At 40.9% G+C, this 20,911-nt stretch overlaps 1 protein-coding gene across 1 annotated transcript in view; it reads left to right on the top strand.

Annotated features, from left to right (window-relative positions):
- adamts16 (ADAM metallopeptidase with thrombospondin type 1 motif, 16) overlaps positions 1 to 20,911 on the top strand; it is a 54,091-nt gene that overhangs the window by 22,249 nt on the left and 10,931 nt on the right. The window contains exons 8-18 of the mRNA XM_008294884.1: positions 700 to 805; positions 1,202 to 1,339; positions 4,972 to 5,125; positions 8,002 to 8,097; positions 11,147 to 11,295; positions 12,303 to 12,475; positions 12,620 to 12,750; positions 13,084 to 13,207; positions 13,431 to 13,675; positions 13,855 to 13,996; positions 15,438 to 15,564. Coding sequence (XP_008293106.1) covers positions 700 to 805; positions 1,202 to 1,339; positions 4,972 to 5,125; positions 8,002 to 8,097; positions 11,147 to 11,295; positions 12,303 to 12,475; positions 12,620 to 12,750; positions 13,084 to 13,207; positions 13,431 to 13,675; positions 13,855 to 13,996; positions 15,438 to 15,564 — 1,585 coding nt within the window. The remainder of the gene's footprint in view (positions 1 to 699; positions 806 to 1,201; positions 1,340 to 4,971; positions 5,126 to 8,001; positions 8,098 to 11,146; positions 11,296 to 12,302; positions 12,476 to 12,619; positions 12,751 to 13,083; positions 13,208 to 13,430; positions 13,676 to 13,854; positions 13,997 to 15,437; positions 15,565 to 20,911) is intronic.

Raw genomic sequence — 20,911 nt, 5'->3', positions numbered from 1 at the left:
TAATTCCCAAAGGTGTGAGGTAAAATGGCCATTAGCACTCACTGTATAACACAGTTTATTTGCATTACAGTTACAGCCCTATCCCTCAATGTTTTCTCCCATATTTCAAAACCAGTATATAATATCAATGTCCTACCTCTTTCCTGACACAAAGAGGAACTAAATGGTAGTTCTCACAGTCAATCTGCCTAGTTATGTTTAATATCATTACTCACATTAGTTATGTACATGAGAACATTGCTTTAGGGGTTTTGCTCTCGATGGTGAATGACTTGGAGCCATAAATTAAACAAAACACGAGGCTACATTCTCCATGAGACGCGGAGACAAAGACGTAAAGGGAGGCCCCCATGTGTATTATCCTTTTGATTCAGAGCCAGGGGTGCCGTGTGTGCGTTTTTCAGAAGGAAAGTGGACAGGGAGAGGAATATAGGGAGCTGGATAGTAAAAGGGAGTTTAATAGAGAATAAGAGATATGAGAAAGGAGTGAAGACAGAGGAAGAATTTTTAAAGGTAAAAGGTAGCACGGGGATCTGGGAATGTTCCCGCAGAGTCCAATATTCTAACATATGGAGGGATTTTAAGTCAACTATGCTGTGTTTGAAATGTCTTACACATGTAGTCCACAGCTAGTTCAGACTCATGACATTACTGACATGTGATGTCAAATTTGAAAAACGCTTATCGCTGTTTTTCCAGGGTTTGCTCCTATTAGCGGGATGTGCAGCAAGTACCGGAGCTGTACTGTTAATGAAGACACCGGCCTCGGCCTGGCATTCACCATCGCCCATGAATCTGGACACAAGTAAGGGTTTCCATTCACTTTCATGTTTACATGTTGATAGGAAATGTAAGACTATGTTCATGTTAGCAGTCATGATAAATTTGCTCATCATGTGCACCAACCTGTTCATGAATTTGTTTATATAAAAAAGAAAAAGAACATCCAAGTGTTGTAGTTAGTCAATGAATGATTTGATAAAATAACTTCTGCAGCCGACTTTGCATATGGGAGGTGTATCAACATGTAATTTAAGCAGCAGGGACATCAAAAGATCTTTTCAAGCATATTTCATCTGATTTCAGCAGATAATGAAGTTCCATAACTTTCTATTTTACTTTTTCTGTCTTCCTCTGTTAAATCACTATAACTTGTTCATAAAAAAAATCTATTGTATCTTTTTTTTTTTTCATTCTCCAGTTTTGGAATGGTCCACGATGGTGAAGGGAATGTTTGTAAAAAGTCAGAAGGCAACATCATGTCTCCCACATTAGCCGGCCACAATGGAATCTTCTCCTGGTCTGTCTGCAGCCGCCAGTACCTCAGTCGTTTCCTCAAGTAAGCAGCCATATTTTCCCTCACTGTTATGCTTTTGTTGTGGTGAACAAAGCAAACGAGATGATTTAAGGACTACTTTCTTATTAATACTGACATTTATGGTTAACTTTCCCTGAAAAGTCTTAATAAGTTTTCAGAACACAAGAGCTGCATCGCATCTTTATGGCATACTGATGAGTAAGGCCCCATGCCATCCCCTTGTTAAGTGCTCATGCAACAAAGACATAAAGCACAGTGTTGGTTTATGAAGCAAAATTATTCTGACTGGAAATAGCCACTTTTAAAGTGCATTGTGTTTATATATTTCAACATGTGTTACTGATAGACGAACATGTGTTATAGAAAAACATGTCAGCAGCTGATATATCAGTTACTGATGTCGCTGTGATCCGGAGTGCCAAATGAAGAACTGCGCTGGTGTTGGAACTGTTACAGACTTTATTTTGCTTTTAGAAAATAAAGCAAGGACAAAAAGGGCTGCTGTGTGTGCACGCATGTGTGTGTGTGTGAGAGAGAGAGAGAGAGAGAGAGAGAGTTGACTTCGTAACTGGGTTAGGTGATTTGAGGTGCTGCTTTTTTTTTTTCTGTAAATAGTGTTTTACGTATTGCGAATTTATTGCGTGTTAGGGTGCATGTTAGCAACAGTTTTCAAGGGAGTAAACTGTGCATGGGTGTGGGTGTGCAATAGCTGCATTTTCATGCATACAGCCTGCTCACCCAAGCGAGAAAATAACCATCAGCGACGCAGCGTCCATATGTCTGGCCGTGTTTTTGTGCGTCTCTGTGTGTGCTTGTGTGTCTCTGTGTGTGCTTGTGTGTGTGTGTGTGTGTGTGTGCGTGCTTGTAACTAGATAGCCCAGAGTCAGTGCCCTCCACTAAATTTACCAGTGTGTTAACTGAACTGTCAGGTCTCCCCTCTCAGAGTGGTGGAGACAGACAGTGTATTTCCTCGCTGAGTTATTAGAGCTGGGATGACCTCAACCTTGTTAGACCTGTCAGCCTTATATTAAACTCCCATCACCCCCTGAGGCCACGTGGAGGGGATCTCTGCACCGCTGAACCAAGCAGGGGTCGTCTTCCTGTATAATCACTGAATGATAAAATTGCTGAAATGCTGTATGTTTTCCTAATTGCAATCAGCAGAATGTTATGATACATAAATGTTCTTTGCTAAATGTGTCTCGCCGAGTTAAATGAGACTCCTAAGTGTCACCTTCGTCTGCTGCGGAGAGCCAACAGAGTTTACATCACACTCGCTCTAAATCTGCCTCGCCTCAGCCTGTTGGAGAGCTCTGTGCCAATGCTGCATGTATATTCAGATGCTTTATTTGAAGTCTTTGTCATGCCTAAAATGGATGGACAACTTTCATGGCAAGGGAGGCAACATCCTTAAAAGCCGCTTAGAGTTGTTTTTGTATGAGCTCTTGTGCAACCATCAAAATAAAAAATAAAAAAAGCCAGTGGCACATGAAAGCTCCACATGGGGCCTCATTTCTTTTAACAGACTCTTTTTTTTAAGCTCTTGCATTGTGCAAAATATGATTATTTAGTTTCTTGTTGAGCGTTTCACAATAAGTCTCCATGATGCTATAATAGGCAGATTTTGTCACCTTTGAAATGAGCCAGGCTACAAGCTGTTTCCCCTTATGCTATGCTAAGCTAAGCTAATCGGTTTTGGTTTCCTGCAAAGAAAGTTATGATTGACTGTGATATTTTTGTTTACAATTCATAACATTGGTGGATCTTAGATTAGAATGCTTTATTTATGCTTTTAAAGTAAATTTTTGGCCACACACCCTGTCTGAGGTGTGCATGCTAAAGTAACTTAGCGAGGAGACTAGAGGCCTCTGTGTGCACAGCTTCCTAGCTAGCCTCTACTGTAGCATGCATGTGAGCTGTTTCGGGAGCCCCAATTAATTGTAATGTATATTGTTTACCAGATTTTAAGCCAGTAAGGCATTTTGGATAGAATTTATGATATTTTTCTTTTAGAATATGCACTTAATTCATGTGAAGAAGAACTTTTCTAAAGTCTAATTGTAGCACAGCATGGAAGTGAAGGCAGTGCTGTGATTTTTGAAAAATATTTTGCCACTAAAATCAATGAATAAATGATCATTATCTCAGTATTGTTCAGAATAATTGTAATTCTGATTTTTGCTGCAACAGTGCAACCCGAGAGTTCAGTATGGTTTACTTATCTATTTCTCCACAAGAATGATATAAGATGTAAAACTATTGCTTTATATATCATTTTAGTGAAGCTCAGAATATTTGAGGCGTCACTGTTAGAGGCGTTGATTCAGTTAATCACAAGTGAAGCTATAGTTTTGGTGTTTCCGTATGCGCGTCGTCTTGTATAGTGGAGGTGTTTTTTAGATGTTGCTCTTCTCAGTTTTGCAACTGACATGCTATCATCAGGATATCTGAGTTTTTTTTACTTGCAGATTTTACTGTGACGTAGCAACAAACCACGGCGGATATAAAAAGCCCAGCGATTTTTTATTTTTTTTGTCTGGAAGAGATGAGTCAGGAGATCTGCAGGAGAATGGGTGCTTTTTTCATTCCATATTTATCTCCAGCCGATGGTAATCTTGTGTACAGTGCTTACAGCTTACATTTAGGGGAAAAACATTTTGTTCTGACCCTTTTGCACTTCGATCAGTACAAATAGAAAGCAGCTCAAAAGAGAATTTGTCAAGAGATGTTGCAAATTAACTACACAGGATTTGTAATTTTCTTTTAATGAGTTGCATGAGTGTTGAGTTTGCCCTCAGGCCTGACCCATGCGATGATGTGTGTGATTCTTCTGTAAATGTAATGTATTTTTCAGGAACCTTATTATGTGAATAATGTAGAATATCAGAATATAGCGCTTGCACCACAGCCATTGTTCTCTGTCGACACACAGGACTCATAAAGCAAGGGAAGACCTTATATACACACACACATACACACACTCTGCTAAAGCAATCAGGACCACTCACTAACACAATGAACCATTCCAACATATTCTGCCTCTTCATGCTCTTTCCACCATATTTTTGTATTATATTCCCCCGACTGCAGTGTTTAAGCTGTAAAACATCTCTGTGTAGTAACCAGTGATATCAGTTAACATTGGAAACCCCCCGCCGGTGTTAGGATATGAGCGATATGGGCAAGGACTTTTTATGTCTGTCATAATTGAGTGTCTGATGCATTAAAACCATTACTGTCAGGTCTGGAGTTTGGCAATGTGTTATGTTGCCATGGCAACACTTTACGGTTGTCCCCAGTGTTGGTACGAGTGGAACATGTGGAGTGATGCTCGCTGTGGTGGAATCTCTTTGTGCGCTGCAGGGAGTCTCATAGACCAGCTACTTTACATTTTTTTCTAACATGCATGTGTCTGACTTTGTGTGAAAATGTACAGTGTGTAACAGATAACTTATTTAAAGATTAATGATCAATACCACCTCCACTGACTTATTTAACTTCACTCCTTCCTCCTTAATGCTATCTTCTTTCCCACTCTGCTTGTTCTGTCTTTTTTGCTCACCTCTTCATTCTTCCTTGTCCTATGTCCTCTCTTTTTCTCCCATCTCTCCTTTTTCTAACTAACTTTTCCTCTTTTCTCTCTCATCCTCCAGCTCTGCCCAGGCTTTGTGCCTATCAGATGAACCCAGAGCAGTCAAGGAGTATCGCTACCCCGAGAAGCTGCCTGGCGAGCTGTACGACGCTGACACGCAGTGCAAATGGCAGTTTGGGGAGAAGGCCAAACTCTGTACCCTCGATTTCAAGAAGGTAAAATTGATTTTGACTCCATTGTGCCACCCCATGCAAATTTAAAAATGAGTAAAAAAAAAATCCCACTCTATGTCATGATTCTCTCAGGGGTTTCGACAGCACAACCGTTGGAACCTGAGTGCGAAGTTAGTTTTTAAAATTCTGATGTATTGCTTCTTAGGAAAAACAGAGGAATAACTTGAGAGTGAGATGGGATGAATGAGGCAGAGGAAAAAAGGAAGAAAAAAAGGAAAGAGGAAGGAAAAGAGCAACTGATTCTGGTTACATGCCCTCATGTGCATACACACACATGGATGTGCTGTCTCTCTAACACAAACACACAAAACAAACAGTGAGAGTTATAATGCTGCCCATGAAATACTCACTGGGACAGATGACTAAATATACATTGGAGTATTGCCAATGGGAATCTCTCCTTGTCACTCTCCCATTGTCTCATTACTGCTGATGTTGCTGTTTGAAATGCCCTGCCAGATATTCCAGATAGGATTGAGATAATTTGGATGTATAATGATTCTAAGATGTTTTAAATTATTGGTGTTCCAGCAGCTAAATTACAGATATCCATTCATTCAAACATAGTGCCCTATCTAAACCTCACTTAAGCCAAAGATGAACCTGTCCTTCCCCAAAAACAGAGTCAGTGGATAGTTTTTCTTGAGACATTGGTATTTCATCTGTGTTGAGGCGACTCAAGCAAAGAGCTCATGTACTGTATAAAAGAATATAAGGTAGACTGAACTATGTAGGTAAACAAACCAGACAAAGTAGACATCTACCCCAAGGACCCGGGCTCTTCTTGAACTTATCTTAAACCGTACACTATAGTTACGAGACAGAAATTTAAGTAACTTGTACAATACTGCACAGTGACCCTCAAACACAAAACACAGCATTTAACAAAAGACCCCCCCAGTAAAGGACAGAATCTAGATTTAGTAAAATACAACTATACCCCTATGAGCATTTGTATTGCCGCTGATTGCAGTCAAGTGGATCTATCTGCAAACTAGGGATTTATTCTGTATACTACTTTCTTGTGCTATTTCTTTTAACAAATATTTGACCAGTCTTGTAGTTTTATCTACTGTTATGTTGTAAAGTGTAGGATGTCATTGCCTAAAATTGTCACCACTTCAACAGGATACAAATTTCCTAATAACGTAAATGCAATATCTGTTAAGTCTCCCTCTGCGGAAACCGGTTATGTGGGACTTTAAGCAAGCATTTTCACATTTCCTTGTTCTTCAAGATAACTTTGGTTTTGGTTTGGTATAGTATGAGAACATAACTACTCAAGGGTCTCCACTTATACTAGTATGTAGTGCCTTTTAGACTTGGCTATAGGTTCTACAAAGCATTCGTCATTCACACACCAATGGCAGCAGAGCTCTCATGCAAAGTTCCCATCTACCATCGGGAGCGACTTGGCCAGATTAAACCACTAACCTTCCAATTAGTGGGCTATCTTCCCTACATCCTGAGCCACGGCTGAGGAAGGTGAGTTCCATTTGGGAAATAAACGTTCAAATTCCAGTGCCAGAATTAGCTGAATTTGAACCTTTGATATCAATACATGGTATCCTCCTTTGCTTAGTTATCTAAACAGCTGAACTTACATGTATTGTTTAAGCTTTAACATATGTTCGTGCATCTGGTAGCAGCAAGGTGCACAGGACCCAAAACTCCCCAAGCAGTCATCATACTCACTGTCTTTCCAGGCACTTGTTACTCATAAAAAGCACCACAAGTATCAGTCTCAGTGGTGCAGCTCATTGTGTAATGAATTCATATTTCATGGAACTTTTTGGCAGGCGTTGTCAAGATAAGGTACCGCTGGAGGAGACAAATGATACTCTCCATGGTGTGTGGGGTTACACAGAGATGGGTTACCTTAAGAAAAAGCGAAAAAATACGAAGAGATGTTTTTCTTTCTTCCTCAGATTCTGTGACACTCTGTCCATCATTTCTCCCTGTTTCTCTCTCTCTCTCTCTCTCTCTCTCTGTGTCTACTCTTTCCATCACTAACTTTTCTCTCTTGCTTCAATTTTTACTGCTACAAAAGGCCTGAGCAAGCAAAACAGCTGGACAAATAGGACTTGGGATAAAGTCCATGGTGGCTCTTGGCAGTAACAAGCTGATGCTGAGGAGTCTGTCAGCATCTGCGCTGAGTTGTCAAAATCTGATATAGTCATTTAGATAGCAACAGAGTAGACATGTTAAAAAAGTAGCAGGCCATGTTTCTCAGGCGATGTGTGCAAGTCAACCACCCGGTGCTCCCATCTGAGTGTTTCTGGCCACTGCTGAGAAACAAAGCCATGACATCATGTAAGCTTGGTAAGGCAGTTGTGCCCTGCTAGAACTTTGTCTTTACCTGCTGTGGATGCTTCACTTTTTCTAACCTGAAGATGTGTCAGGAAAAGAAAATTTACAACAAAAAAGTAGCAATAGCAGTGTTTTCAATTAAATTCTTTTGTCATTCTGCAACAGAGACAGTGTATGTGGAGCAGCTGGAGCAGATTCATGAATTTTTCTTCCTCTTTTTCAAAAAGTTGTTATCATAGCTACTGAAGCATGAATGTTTTGGAGATACGCAATTGCTGCACAGTGATAGCTTGCCAGAAGATCATTATTCAGACTATCTCTCTATTCCAGCAAGTTTCCATCAACAAGTTTTTATAGGTCTCAAGAGGCAAAATAACAATAAAATAACAATGTTATCATAATTTATTGTTCTTCCCACTGCTTGCTTTGTTCACAGCTGTTTTGAGGAGGATCCTGATCATCCAATTTTTTGGAAATGTGGAGCAAGAAAACATGTTCGGAGTGCCATGTAAAACGCTCTTTGCTTTTTTTTCCTGATGTCATTCCAGGATATCTGCAAGGCTCTGTGGTGCCACCGTGTTGGGAGGAAGTGCGAAACCAAATTCATGCCAGCTGCTGAAGGCTCAGCCTGCGGCCCTGATATGGTGATTTAACACTTGGTTTATGTTGGTGTGTGTGTGCGTGTGTGTGCGTGCATGTGTGTTTGTGTATGAGGTAGACAGGGTTCGGTGATACACTCCCAGGCTTTGTCACCTTAAGAACGGCATCACATGAGTGGCATGGGAACCGCTGACTTCTATTGGACTGATTTATCCATCGCCTTTGAGGCAATTCAAGTGGTCATACCAACTAGCAGGAACATAGGGCGAGCTACCTCCTTCTTCAGAATGTCATTAATCATGTTTTGGAAAACAATGCACCATCTATTCATGGGGTAGAGATACCCTTTAATCAAGCCATCACTGAGGTAGCATTTGTTCCATTTTAGCTGAAGGCGCTAAAATGATGTTGATACGCCTTGTTTCGTCAAATCAGGAGGGCTTTTTTTTGTTTGTTTGTTTGTTGTTTGTTTTGTTGGACTTGTGCCAGGATACTGTTCCATGGCAACATCGTACCAAAAAGGTTGGAGTGTCGAACAAAAACTTCTTTGCAGTTTAGGTGGGGGAAAAAAGCTCACGAAGAGAGTCACACGTCTCAAACAAGAACATTAAAAAGTGTCAGTTCTCAAATTCTCCACTCAATGATAATAGACTGAGCTGTGCAAAACCAATGAAAATAACTGAATCTAATCTCAGAGTAGAGTTGGCTCAGCAGTTTTTTTTTTGCTGCGTAACATTATCAACTGTGTGTATTAAAAGAAGGGGAAGAGCTTGTAAAAAAAAAAGAGCATACATTCCTCCTCCAAGGGAAACTACGGGCCTCTGAGCCAGTAAATTGCAGGAGACAAAGAGCAATAGTAATTTATACAGACTGCAGGCCAAATTGATGTGGATACCATTATAAAAGCAGCATTTATTGAGTGTTATATAGTGCAAATACTTCAAGACAAAAGGCATGAACTGAGTGACACTGTGCTTCCTTTAACAGCGTCCTTTTACACAACAGCGTCCTTGTGTCCCAGCGCGCACTATTAAATTCGCCCGAACAATTTGGAGCAGCTTTACTGTGTTTTAGATTTGAGTTCAGTTGAGTACAGTGTGAATAAAATCCCTCTTTTTGACAGAGGTACCACACTCCCCTTCCATTATTTTACCTCAGGGAACAGCTGCAATGGGTTTGTAGCTGATGTGGCAGAAATATACCATTGGGGTTGTGGCCAAAAAGCAATCTGTGCTCTTTATTTATTCTTTGTTTCTTTTGAGATGACTCTCCCCCCAAAGGCTCTCTCTCTCTCTCTCTCTCTCTCTCTCTCTCTCTCTCTCTCTCTCTCTCTCTCTCTCTCTCTCTCTCTCTCTCTCTCTCTCTCTCTCACCCCCACTCCTCTGACAGCCCCTCATCAGCATTTGCTTCTCAATATATTGAACTTGATGGTTTAATTTCACCCTCTCTCCCTCGGCGGGACAATTAGCTGAACACAAACAATGACAGGCTCACATAGGAATCTGTGGCACTCGGCCGCAGGGGGAAAACTGAGGGGAAATCAGCTGTTCTAGTTCTTAGTCAAGGACCATGAGATTATTTGGAGAGGTGTGTGTTTGTGAGGTTGTGTGTGCTAGTGTGTGCTAGTGTGTGTGTGTGTCTATGGGCTCGAGTGCAGGCATGAGCGCACAGCAAGAGCAAGAACAGCTGAACATATGTCCCCTCTATCAGTGCTCATGAATGCATGAATGATTGGATTGTATGCATACTATGTGTGTTTGTGTGTATGTTCTTGAGGTTCTTGCGATCACTCCAAGGTGTTCAGTTGCGTGTATTATGACGGATGTCTTCTTGACAGGTACAAATCCTGCTGAATGCTGTACCAGGAAACAGCGCTGACATAATGTTGCTTTAACTGAGTGTAGATCACATTGCATCTAGAGATGTTGAGTGAAGTACGTCTCATTTTGGAACTTGTAATTGGTTTGTTGGGTAATGGTTCAGTCTTTTTGAAGCACACACTGCAAATTTACTTGATTCAGGAGCGTGAGACATGCTTGCCCTGTAGGATGTTCCATGATCTCATGCAGCAAAGGCTAAAAAGAAAAAAAAAAAGTGTATTTACATGATTTAGTTTAATATTCTTCCTCTGTTTTGCCTGGTTGCCTCATGGAACACGTTTGACAGCGTTTATCATCGGAAAGCTGCTTTGTCAGTGTGGCTCTGATGCAGAGGGGTGTGGATTCTGTGGAGGTAATTGTGCACCACAGTCAAATACCTCTCTGCAGGGCAAAAAGAAGCAACTGGTAGCATTGTGTGCACATGGCTCTCTGCTCACTAATCAGGCCAGAAGAATGAAAGGGAAATTCTCAAATTGAAAGAACATGGGAAAACCTTTGAAAAATGGGTAGTAAAAATCCTGCTCCAGGTTTAGGTTCAAATCCAAACATAAATACAAATAAATAAGTCACAAAAGGGAGATACTCCACCCTTACAGTTAATTTGCACTGGAAAGAAGTCAAATTATCTCAGTCCCTTGGCAGATAGTTATCCTTTTGTTTCATGTTGTTTTGTTTTGATTAGAAAAATTATTACTTTATCAGTTGGTTGATTTTTGGCAACAGTATTTCAATCTGTTTCGTGTTTTTTCTTCTTTTTTTTCTTTTTTTTTAATTGTTTTGCTGCTTTTATGAATAAAACAATGGCAATGGGGTAAAAGCAAAAAGAAATACAGTACATGAAGTGCAGCGATGATGATGGTATAACAATGGTACATGTACAGTATTATTTTTGTGTAGGAGAGTATTCTTGTCAGACATGAGACATTTTTTCCACATTTCAGCCATGTTTGGCTTAGCTCCGTTGATTGTGGCTGATGACAGTTATAGGTAGAAAACGTCCAAAAAGCAGCCCAACCGGAGTTTCACTGATAGATTGAAAGCATGTAACGAGGAGTGGACCGCATTCTTTTTGGCTCTTCTGTGATCAGTCATCATAAAGGAGATAAAAGGTCGAGTCCACTGGAAAGTCCGTATGTTGTATGACATTTTTATGTGCCTCCACTCTTGTCTCTTGTCTGCATCCCACTCATTGTTCTTCTTTCTTTCCATTCAGTGGTGTCGTAGGGGCCAGTGTGTGAAACAGGGCGATGAGGGCCCGAGGCCTCAGCACGGCCACTGGTCTGAGTGGTCATCCTGGTCCGCCTGCTCTCGAAGCTGCGAGAGCGGAGTCACCTATCGAGAGAGGCAGTGCAACAACCCCAGGTAGAGAAACGCACAGTAACACAACTGATTACCAAAGCAGAGCTATTGAGATCGCATCAAATACTTCATCTTTTGATGTTTCTTAGAGGGCGCAGGGAAGATTTATTAAGTGACCATGTTTTGGTGCAAGGATGGTCTGTCGTGTCTGCGATTGCTTGACGCGAGGCCAAGAGTATATTAGGACATGTGATTAAAATAGTGAAGATCACTCACATGAGTCTGTCGCTTCATCACTTATCTGCTCACTTAGTCCCCTACTCATCAGTCACTCAGGATTATTTGCACTGTCGGTCAGTCAGGGGGCCCACTGTCCCAAAGGACCTCCTCTTTATCATGTCATGCCAAGATCCTGACAAGTGGTGGGCTAAATTAGACAGAGAGTGATGAGGAGGAAGAGAGACGGGAGGAAAGATGGTGGTGGAGAGTTGGGAGGACAAAGACGGGGAAGTGGAATGAAGCAGGAAAGAGAGAGAGAGAGAGAGAGAGAGGAGGGGGGAGAGATGACAGAGAAGGGATTAAAAAAGTGAAAGATGAAATGCAGAGATATGAAAGGAAAGAACCTGAGAGCGAGAGAGAGATAAGTGACAATGTGATTGGAGGGCTTATAGAAGGTCTAATTGTTCCGTGGAAGGGATTTTTAGGAACTTAGCCCGGGGATATACACCTGTGATTGGAGAAGCCTTCACAAAGGCACGCTCAGACACACATATAGCTTAATCACGTGTTGCTCATGAGTGGACAATGAAATTCAGTGTTCTTTGTAATGGAGCACAGTTTCTTCGCTCACTGTACAGATCAAAAGCAACTTAAGTGTTTTCTTCCTCATGAGATGAATTATGTCAATACATTGCTCTATATTAATTTGTTATTGTGTGCCAACACGTCGGGCTCACGTAAATAAAGAAACCGGGATGTTAACATCAAGGAAATGCTGAATGTTATCATGAGTATTGTGCGACAAATGGAAAACTTTGTTACATGACTTTTGTTTCCATCCATCTCCGCAGGCCGACATATGGAGGAAAGTTCTGCGAGGGCTCCTCCAGATCGTACAAACTTTGTAATACTGTGGATTGTCCCTCAAACACCGTAGACTATCGGGCGAAACAATGTGCTGAATTCAACAGCAAGCAGTTCAGAGGATGGTATTACACCTGGAGACCATACACTAGAGTGGACGGTGAGACAGATGTTAATTTTCAGATTTGCTCAGAAAAAAGAGCAAAAAAAAAACAAGATGTGAAATCATAAAAGAGAAAATTTAGAGATGCTGTTTCCAGATAGCCATCCATTAGCTCCTGTGGTCATTTTCTTTTTCTTCCAGATCAAGATGTATGCAAACTGTACTGCTTTGCCGAAGGTTTTGATTTTTTCTTCGCCCTGGCCAGCAAAGTTAAGGATGGGACACTTTGCTCACAGGACAGCTCTAATGTCTGTATTGACGGACTGTGTGAGGTAATGTTAAGCAGTGAAACATGATTTGACCGAACATTTATTTTAAAATGTATGGAATTAGTTTGACGTTTTTTTGAGTAATGATTTTGCGTGTGACGTCTTTGAAGTTGAGAATGGATTTAAGGGTAGGGAACACCATTCGTCCCTTGCTGACTTGCTGTCTCAGAATGTCTTTAGCTGTCAGGAAAAATAAAATGTTGACCTGTCACCACGGACAGAACAAATGTTGGTAGTTTTCAACTCTTGTCATCTTTTACGTAGTGTGATGTCATCTTGCATTTCGTACATATAATCTACTTTGTGGTCAAAAGCAATGATGCTTTTCTTCCACAGAGAGTGGGCTGTGACCGTGTTTTGGGCTCAACAGCTGTGCCTGATGCTTGTGGGGTGTGTAAAGGTGATAATTCCACCTGCAAGATCTACAAAGGACAGTACACAAAGCAACATTTTACTAACCGTGAGTTTTCCTATTTATGTTTTTTTGGTTTTGGTGAATTTTTTTTTTTTAAAGTAGGGATTTGTTACTGTGTCCCAGATATTAATTGCATCTTCCTGCTTTGGATCATTTTACAGTTCATACACGTAACCCTAACATTGCCATGAAGATGTTGTTTTCTTTTAGTATCATTAGGATTTTTCCTGCTTTTAGTGCTTGTTTAAAGTTTGACTCTCTTTGTCAGAGTACTATGGGGTGGTAACCATCCCAGCAGGAGCTCGGAGTATCCGTGTGGTGGAACTAAATACGTCCAGCTCTTACCTGGCCATCAGGGACACCCAGAGACACTACTACCTTAACGGCCACTGGACAGTGGATTGGCCGGGCCGACATCCCATCGCTGGAAGTATTTTTGAGTACAAGAGACCATATAACAGACCAGAGAGCCTCATATCCGTTGGACCCACTAATGAGACACTGATCATAGAGGTGAGTGAACAGTGGACATAGAAATTTTGCTTTGACCTCTGTAATATGACACTTGTTGATGTGCAATTGTGCACTTTTTTGTTTTGTTTTGTTTTTATCATGAATTGTGTAAGACTGCCTTCCCTTCTGTTGTTCCTTAATCTTCTCGTGGTGGCTTACCAACATATTTTTTCCTTTAGATATTGTTGCAGGGGTGGAATCCGGGCGTGCGTTGGGAATATACTCTAAAGAGAACTGATGACAAGCTAATGAAGAATCACATCAAACACAATTATACATGGGCCATCATACGCTCCCAGTGCTCAGCAACTTGTGCCGGAGGTATGAGCAAACATGCATGAAATGAAAATATGTTCATCTCTTTGTTAAGAAAACTTGTTTGTGTTTTCTCCCAGAGATCTCGTTCTTAAAATAAAAAAATAAAAAAAAAGTCAGGTGCATTGATGAAAAAGGACAGATCACCTCTAATCTCAATCTGGGCCGGGCCATAGATTAAGAAGGCAGTTTGTAGATCAATAGACAAGCATCTAAAGCGCAGTCTGGCCTCTCTGACCTATAATAAGGCTTTTAGCTGCAGGTTAAATGGAGAGGAGAACATTCCCATCATTACTCGGGGGACATCAGAGGCTCTTGTTTGGAACTGGTGGGACTTCTTCTTGTTCTACTGGACACCTGCTATTACACTCACACTCACACAGCAAGCACACACATGCATGTCTGAAACCGAAGGCCTTTGTCCCAGCACAGGCCTGGTATTAAACTAGTGTACACACACACACATGCAAAGGCTGCTGTAATGGCCTGAGCAGGTAATTTGTGGCCAGAGGTTACAGGACAAAAGTGTATATGTGTGCATGCCTGTTCATGTGTGTTCACTCATGCACATTTCTCTTTGTGAGTGCTTGTATACACATGGGTGGACTTGTGCACGTGCGCTGGCTTGGCTTCATGAGTGTGAACAAAGCCCCCAGTGTAGAATTCCTATTGATTGACCCTTCAGGTTAAAGTTCCCCACCCTGGCCTGTTGCGACCCACCCTAACCACCTCCACCGTTTTTGTGTCCTGATTGTAGGTCATGATAGGTTAGGGGCGGGGGGGGTTTGCTTTATTAAAGAGTGTGACCGACTAACTGACCTGCATGGGCTGAGATGTGCAGATTGACCTTGCCTACGGCCAACTAACAACCTAAGGATCTGCTAATTGAAGCTTTACTTAAATCAAACAACACTGTCAGATCTGCATTTGTGCCTAAACTCAGCAGTATAAAAGTCACAGCATTCAAAGATGATGAAGACTTTAAAAAAAAAAATTGATAAGCAAATACATTCAACCATCTGTTAAAGGGTTACGTATATGTGTGACAGAGACAAAATCATTTCATTGCATGTGCAAAGGCAGGTGTGGCAAATAAGCACATGTGTTCTGACATCAATCAACCCTCCTTTCTCCCTCCTCAAGGGTGTTTCAGTGTCAGTGCAAAACATATTGCCTTCACGTTATGAAAAAAGTGTCACATATTCACGTACATTCACATCTGTATTAAGTGCAAACATTTAATTCACCATTCTGACTGAAATTCCAGATTGTTTTTGTCAAGGTACTGTTTCCAAGATATGCAGAAAGTAGAACTGCGTGAGTCTGCAGTTTTGTTTTACTGCTATTTTAAAATAGCCAAGTGAAAGACAGAGTAGAGTCTAAATGGAAAATTGTGTTCTCCTCTACAGATGATATCCTTGAACTTGTTTACCTATTACCCATACAGGCCAAATGAACACCAAGACAGCGTGCTACAAAGACTTGAGAGTGCAGGTGAACATGTCATACTGCAATCCCAGATCAAGACCAGCTACTGGACTGATAGCCTGCAACACCCAACCATGTCCTGCCAGGTCAGACCTCTTTATTCCTATATATCAACAATTTCCCCTCTGGTTTGCACCAAAGGGATCAATAAAGTTCTATTCTATTCTATTCTATTCTATTCTATTCTATTCTATTCTATATCAGTGGTGTTTTTGCTAGTCATCTACCATTCTGGTCATCTAGAAATGTGAGAGCAGTCACTTGATTGTTTTGTCATGTTGTAAGGAGGCTTTCCACCACCTGATTGTTTTTTAGCCATATGAGCAGCATAACTCTACATGAATGCCTGCCGGTCAACCAGTCTATAACTTTGATTCAGAGTGAAAAATCTCAACAACTGCTGAATGGATTGCCATTCAACTCTGTACAATCATGTTGCCCAGATGATTGATCCTAATGACTTTGGTCCATAAGGCTGACTTTTAGTTGTAGTTGTCTAGTAGTTTTAGTCTATAGTTTTTAGTCTTTAGTTAGTCCCTGACTTTTCGTCTAGTGTTATTATCAAATTAAAATTATATCCTGAAAAATGATCCTTTCCTGTGATGCATCACTAAATACCTGCAAAGATATCTACATTCCCAATCTCAATTATACTTTGTGTACAGTACTAGCTATGAAACATTAGCATGCTAACACCCGAGCTTAGATGGGCCATGAGGTAAATATTACACCTGCTTAATGTCAGCTTAATAGAATTTTCCTGGTGAGTATACTAACATGTTGATCCATACTGGATTTTTGGGACCAATACTGACTTTAGGGATTAAGAAATTCTGATACTGACATTTCCGCTGACACTGTTTATGTATATGCATTTGTCAGTTTCATATTGGAAATCATGGGGTCATTGTTTATTTACTTTCCAGCAACGTATTTCACAAACTAGTTGGCAACTTAAAATGTAGACAAAACCTGACTCTGCACTGTGATGCGTACTCTGCTACATGCGCTGCAAACTGTGCTGAGAGTACTGTATTGTTTCTAAAATGACTCCAGGCATATTTTTCTGTATCATGTTCTGTAAAAGAAAGTTTTCATATCTGCAGACAACATATGCACTATTGGTATATCTGTTTCAGGCTTTTATCAGTCAATAATATTGGTCGACCTCTAAATATTAGCATTTAGCTCAAAGTCTATGCAGCCTCACAGAGTGGTTAGCATGGCTGTGGATTCTTGTTAAGATGAGTTTATGTGCTTAAAACCTCACAGCTCATGAACTCGAACCTCAGTACAGTCGGTAATAGTTTGTGAATGACCCCATCAATATATCTCCACTCTGCTTTTAACAGGCTCTCAGTCTGGACATCATTAAAAATGGTATTTGAACTGTGCAGACGTTTCCTCATAATTTCCTAATACATACTTTGGATGGAAAACGACACAATGTTTGGCCCTTCTAGACTGCCAGACTTCAGGGTATGTCTATTATTCAATTGTTCAATCGACATATCTTGGAAGGGCTATACGGTGCACTGAGGGCTATGTAACAGCCAAAAATGTTGTTGGCTGTAACAGCTCAACATTTTGTACATGAATGTTCATGTATAGAACGTGGGGAGGCATGATCAGCTTTAGAGCCACCAGCCAAATAGATTTATATCTGTTCAGGCTCAGAATGTGTGTAAAGAGATTATCTTGTGGATAGCATCCTTCTCTCTTTTCTTCTGTGTCTCCCATTCAAGCTTTTGGAGTAGATTCTTTTGTCTTACTACCTTCTGTCCTTTTCGCTTTCTTTCTTTCTTACTCCTCCTGACTGCCATGTGTTTTTGGTCTGCAGCACCTACACATCTGTTCTGTAATTTCTTGACATGTAGTGTCAAAAGAGCCGTTTATTGGTTGAGTCAACTCTTCCGAACTTCCCACACTATCTCCTCATAATAAAGCGAATGAAGGGTGTCAGGCAGCGCTGACCGTTGTCTCCACCCAGCCCATTAAAGCACCTGTTCTGTGATGATGACATTTTCCTATGGTGAAAAATAACTTACATTTTAGCTAAAATATGTGTGTGAGACACGGGGAAGAAAGGGAAGTTCCACTGGACATTCTGTTCGTGTCTTCATCTAGTTCAGCATGATACCTCACCAACTGTCAGGAATGGTTAGCCGCTATTGTCGCTAAATACCGCAGGCCAAGGACTTAGAAACCTCTTCACATGAAGCATCACTCTGGGACCCCAGCTCATAATAAAGCACTAGTTCTCTGGTCATATCAGGTCCCACCTATAACTTGTGTTATAGGTGGGACCTATGTGTACTGCACTGGTGTATGCAAAATGCATAGCCAGTTTATTTGGTTGGACATGTTGTTTCACTTCAAAGCTCTGGTGATCATAACATATTTTCCCACAAGGTTGCACTAGATACAGGCCCAAGACTAATTTGTATTTGAGAAGTAGGAAACGCTATCATATGTTGAAGATCACTTCCAGATTGCTGTGTGCAAGCCGGCATTTCCAGATGTTGTAAAATGTCACTGGTGTCACCTTGAGTGGCAAGAACCTTTCGCTATGATGTATGACAATAACAGACATAGACAGAGTGGAAGCAAGACCCAGTAATGATTGTGTGGTTTCAGGGTGTGGTTCTATGGGACCTTGGCTACGCTCAGCTGGTTGGGTCACTGTCTATAGCCCTGGCACTCAGGAGCAAGGCAGAGGATCAAAGATCAGTCAGCGTGGTCTGATGCTGGACATCATTGGGAGTGGTTTGCCTGCTGACAGGCAGGACATGTATGAACACTCACAAGGGAAATGTCCCTCCCTTGTCTGTGCTGCTCTGGACACTGTCATGTAGGGTGAAGCCTAGGCCAGAAAACATATCAGTGAAAGACACTCTTGGGATAACAGTGGTTTTAATGAAGAGGAAATTTGATCTTCTGTTGATAATGGTAAGGTTTTGCAAAACAAAATGGATTTTTCTTTTAAAGCTGGATATTCAAATACAATACTCTAAAAAACAAAAAGTACACAGCCGTTTAACAGATACAAACCATCGTTTGGAGGTTTTTGAACTTACACATATGTATAGCATTTACATCAAGTTATAAGCTTCAGGATTTCGAAGTACAAGTCAAATCTGTGCAGTAACAAACTGAGGTCCAGTTTATCATTCCTATGACAGCTGTTGCTGAGGTATTACTTCCCCTGAGCGTATTAGTGGTTGGAGTATTAATTTCCAACATATCACGCAGACTTGATCTCTTGGGCCTTCAGTACTCCTGTAACAGAAGAAGGTCTACCAGAGCAGCATATGGTAAAGATACATGATGGTTACCTCTCTCATATCTACCAATTCTGCACCAGCATGAAGGCTGAGTCTGGTTGTGAGTTGTGAGAAATTCAATGTGGTCCACAATTTTTATGGAATATATGAGTAAGAATCACACAAAGTAAAAGGTTGACTGGCCTACTCTGCCCAAACTGTGTTTGAAATAATATCTGGTAAGTGCTTTTCACTTCCTCTGTGCTTTTGTTAATCATTCAGTTATTACCCAAGAACAAAACAACACAACCTGTAAGCATCCATTCAACATTACATTTACCTTTGACATTTTTTATAGAAATTGTGGACTACGGCTTCAAACCAAGTGGAGGAACTTCCTTGCACATGAAAATGGCTACTAAGACAGTTCTTTGCTGGCTAAAAGAAAAGAGCATATACAACTGGGAGCTTTAACCAGGTCTCCCGCTGCACAGATAAACCAGGACAGTTACAGAGTTGAGTAGATGCTTGTCTTTCAAGGAACAACAAGAGACTTTGTTTAGAGGCTTTTGACAGCAGCTGTTGAGGCATCAGTTCCTCTGTGCCTCTATTCTGAGTATTCCCATGTACACTCTTAGCAATGGTCTGAAATATCAGCCAAATTCTTGCAAATGAATGGGACACTGCTGACAAGTTGGACCTTGATTTATGAGCAGAGAGAGGGTTTAGCTGAGATACTGACCTCATCACAGTAAGTGTTGCATGTACATGTTAAGAAAAATTGGGTTGTGGTATGTCCAAATGTGGTTTAGTCCCCCGCATTTAAAACTCTTTTGTTATGCTGTGGCCAAACCAAAGCATTAAAATACTTTGAGAACTCCTATTAGGATCACGCCAGAGACAGGCACAACAAGCACATAAACATTTGTAATGTTTAGGAACAAATTCAGAAAAGTGTAGGAGAACAACAGCTTTACGTTGATTTATCTGAAACACCACAAAAAATTAGCGGTGCAGATGGTGATGTACAAGTTTTTCTGTGCTTGTTTGCATAAAATATAATGTAACATATACACTGAGTCATGGTGCGTGATGGTGATGTTGTTGCCAAGAGCAAAATGAATGGTCATCAGCTGCTGTCTGGCAAACCCGCTCAGGCACACAGAGGGAGAAGACAGGGCAGGGCAGGAGAGGAACAGTCGTAGTGTCACGTTACTCTGAAGCTCACTTCCACCCAAACTTTCTCACCCTCTCATCAGAATAATTTCAAGTGTCCTTACTGCACCCCACCCCAAAATCAGTGCAGCCTAAACCACAATAGCCTACAAGCGCTGTTGCGTTCTAATCCATTCTCCGCTTTTTGTGCAATGCTTTTTTTGGAATCCCCCCTTTCGCTTTTGAGATAATCTCTCAAGCTTCATTGCACTGGTCATGTCCCAACACCAGCAAAGAAACCCAACGTTTCAAGAAAGATTTTCTCAGGGTTACAGTATTATACAGGGCACCAACATTATGTAATCTGCTCTGAAATCATGGAATCCCAATTACGTTACCATCTATCTCATGTTTTATAGTAACCAACAGCTGTTCAAAAGGGGATTTTTCCTCTGCATAGCCATGTCACTGCCTGAATATTTCCTTCTTGCTCAGTTTGTCTTCATTTTGGAACAGGTATCCTAGGAAAATGCTGCATGATGACCACAAAGCTGTCTCATATTCACTGACATAAAGTAGTGTCGTGTTGACAGAAAATATATATATAAAGTTCCTCAGAAGAGGGGGCCATATCCTCCAGAGCTTTGTTAGGTCAGACATTTTAAGTAATCATGTCATGTTTGTGGTTCATTGTGTCATCATGTGTAGCAATATGTTGTATATTATGTAGTCATACCCACTTTGTTTTCACTATTATATTCAAGAAAAACTGGTGCTGTGAGCACTGTGCACTACTGCCAACTGTAAAGATGATTCCCACCCAGGCCAAAAACACTGTGAGGCACTTTTGGATAAAAAAGTCGACCAAATGTTATGTTAGGACGGCTACCACTGTACTCCACCTGCTGTCTACATTATTAACTGTAGGACACTATTTGTGTAATTACTGTTACCAAGGATCTTGTAAAAATACAGCAAAAAGTCTTAGTTACTTTATTATGTTGAATTAAAGCTC

This window comes from Stegastes partitus, unplaced genomic scaffold (genome assembly GCF_000690725.1).
Source record: "Stegastes partitus isolate 25-593 unplaced genomic scaffold, Stegastes_partitus-1.0.2 Scaffold1004, whole genome shotgun sequence".
Lineage (NCBI taxonomy): Eukaryota > Metazoa > Chordata > Actinopteri > Pomacentridae > Stegastes > Stegastes partitus.
Note: the sequence above shows the minus strand (reverse complement) of the source record. Positions and strands in the feature narration are given on the sequence as shown.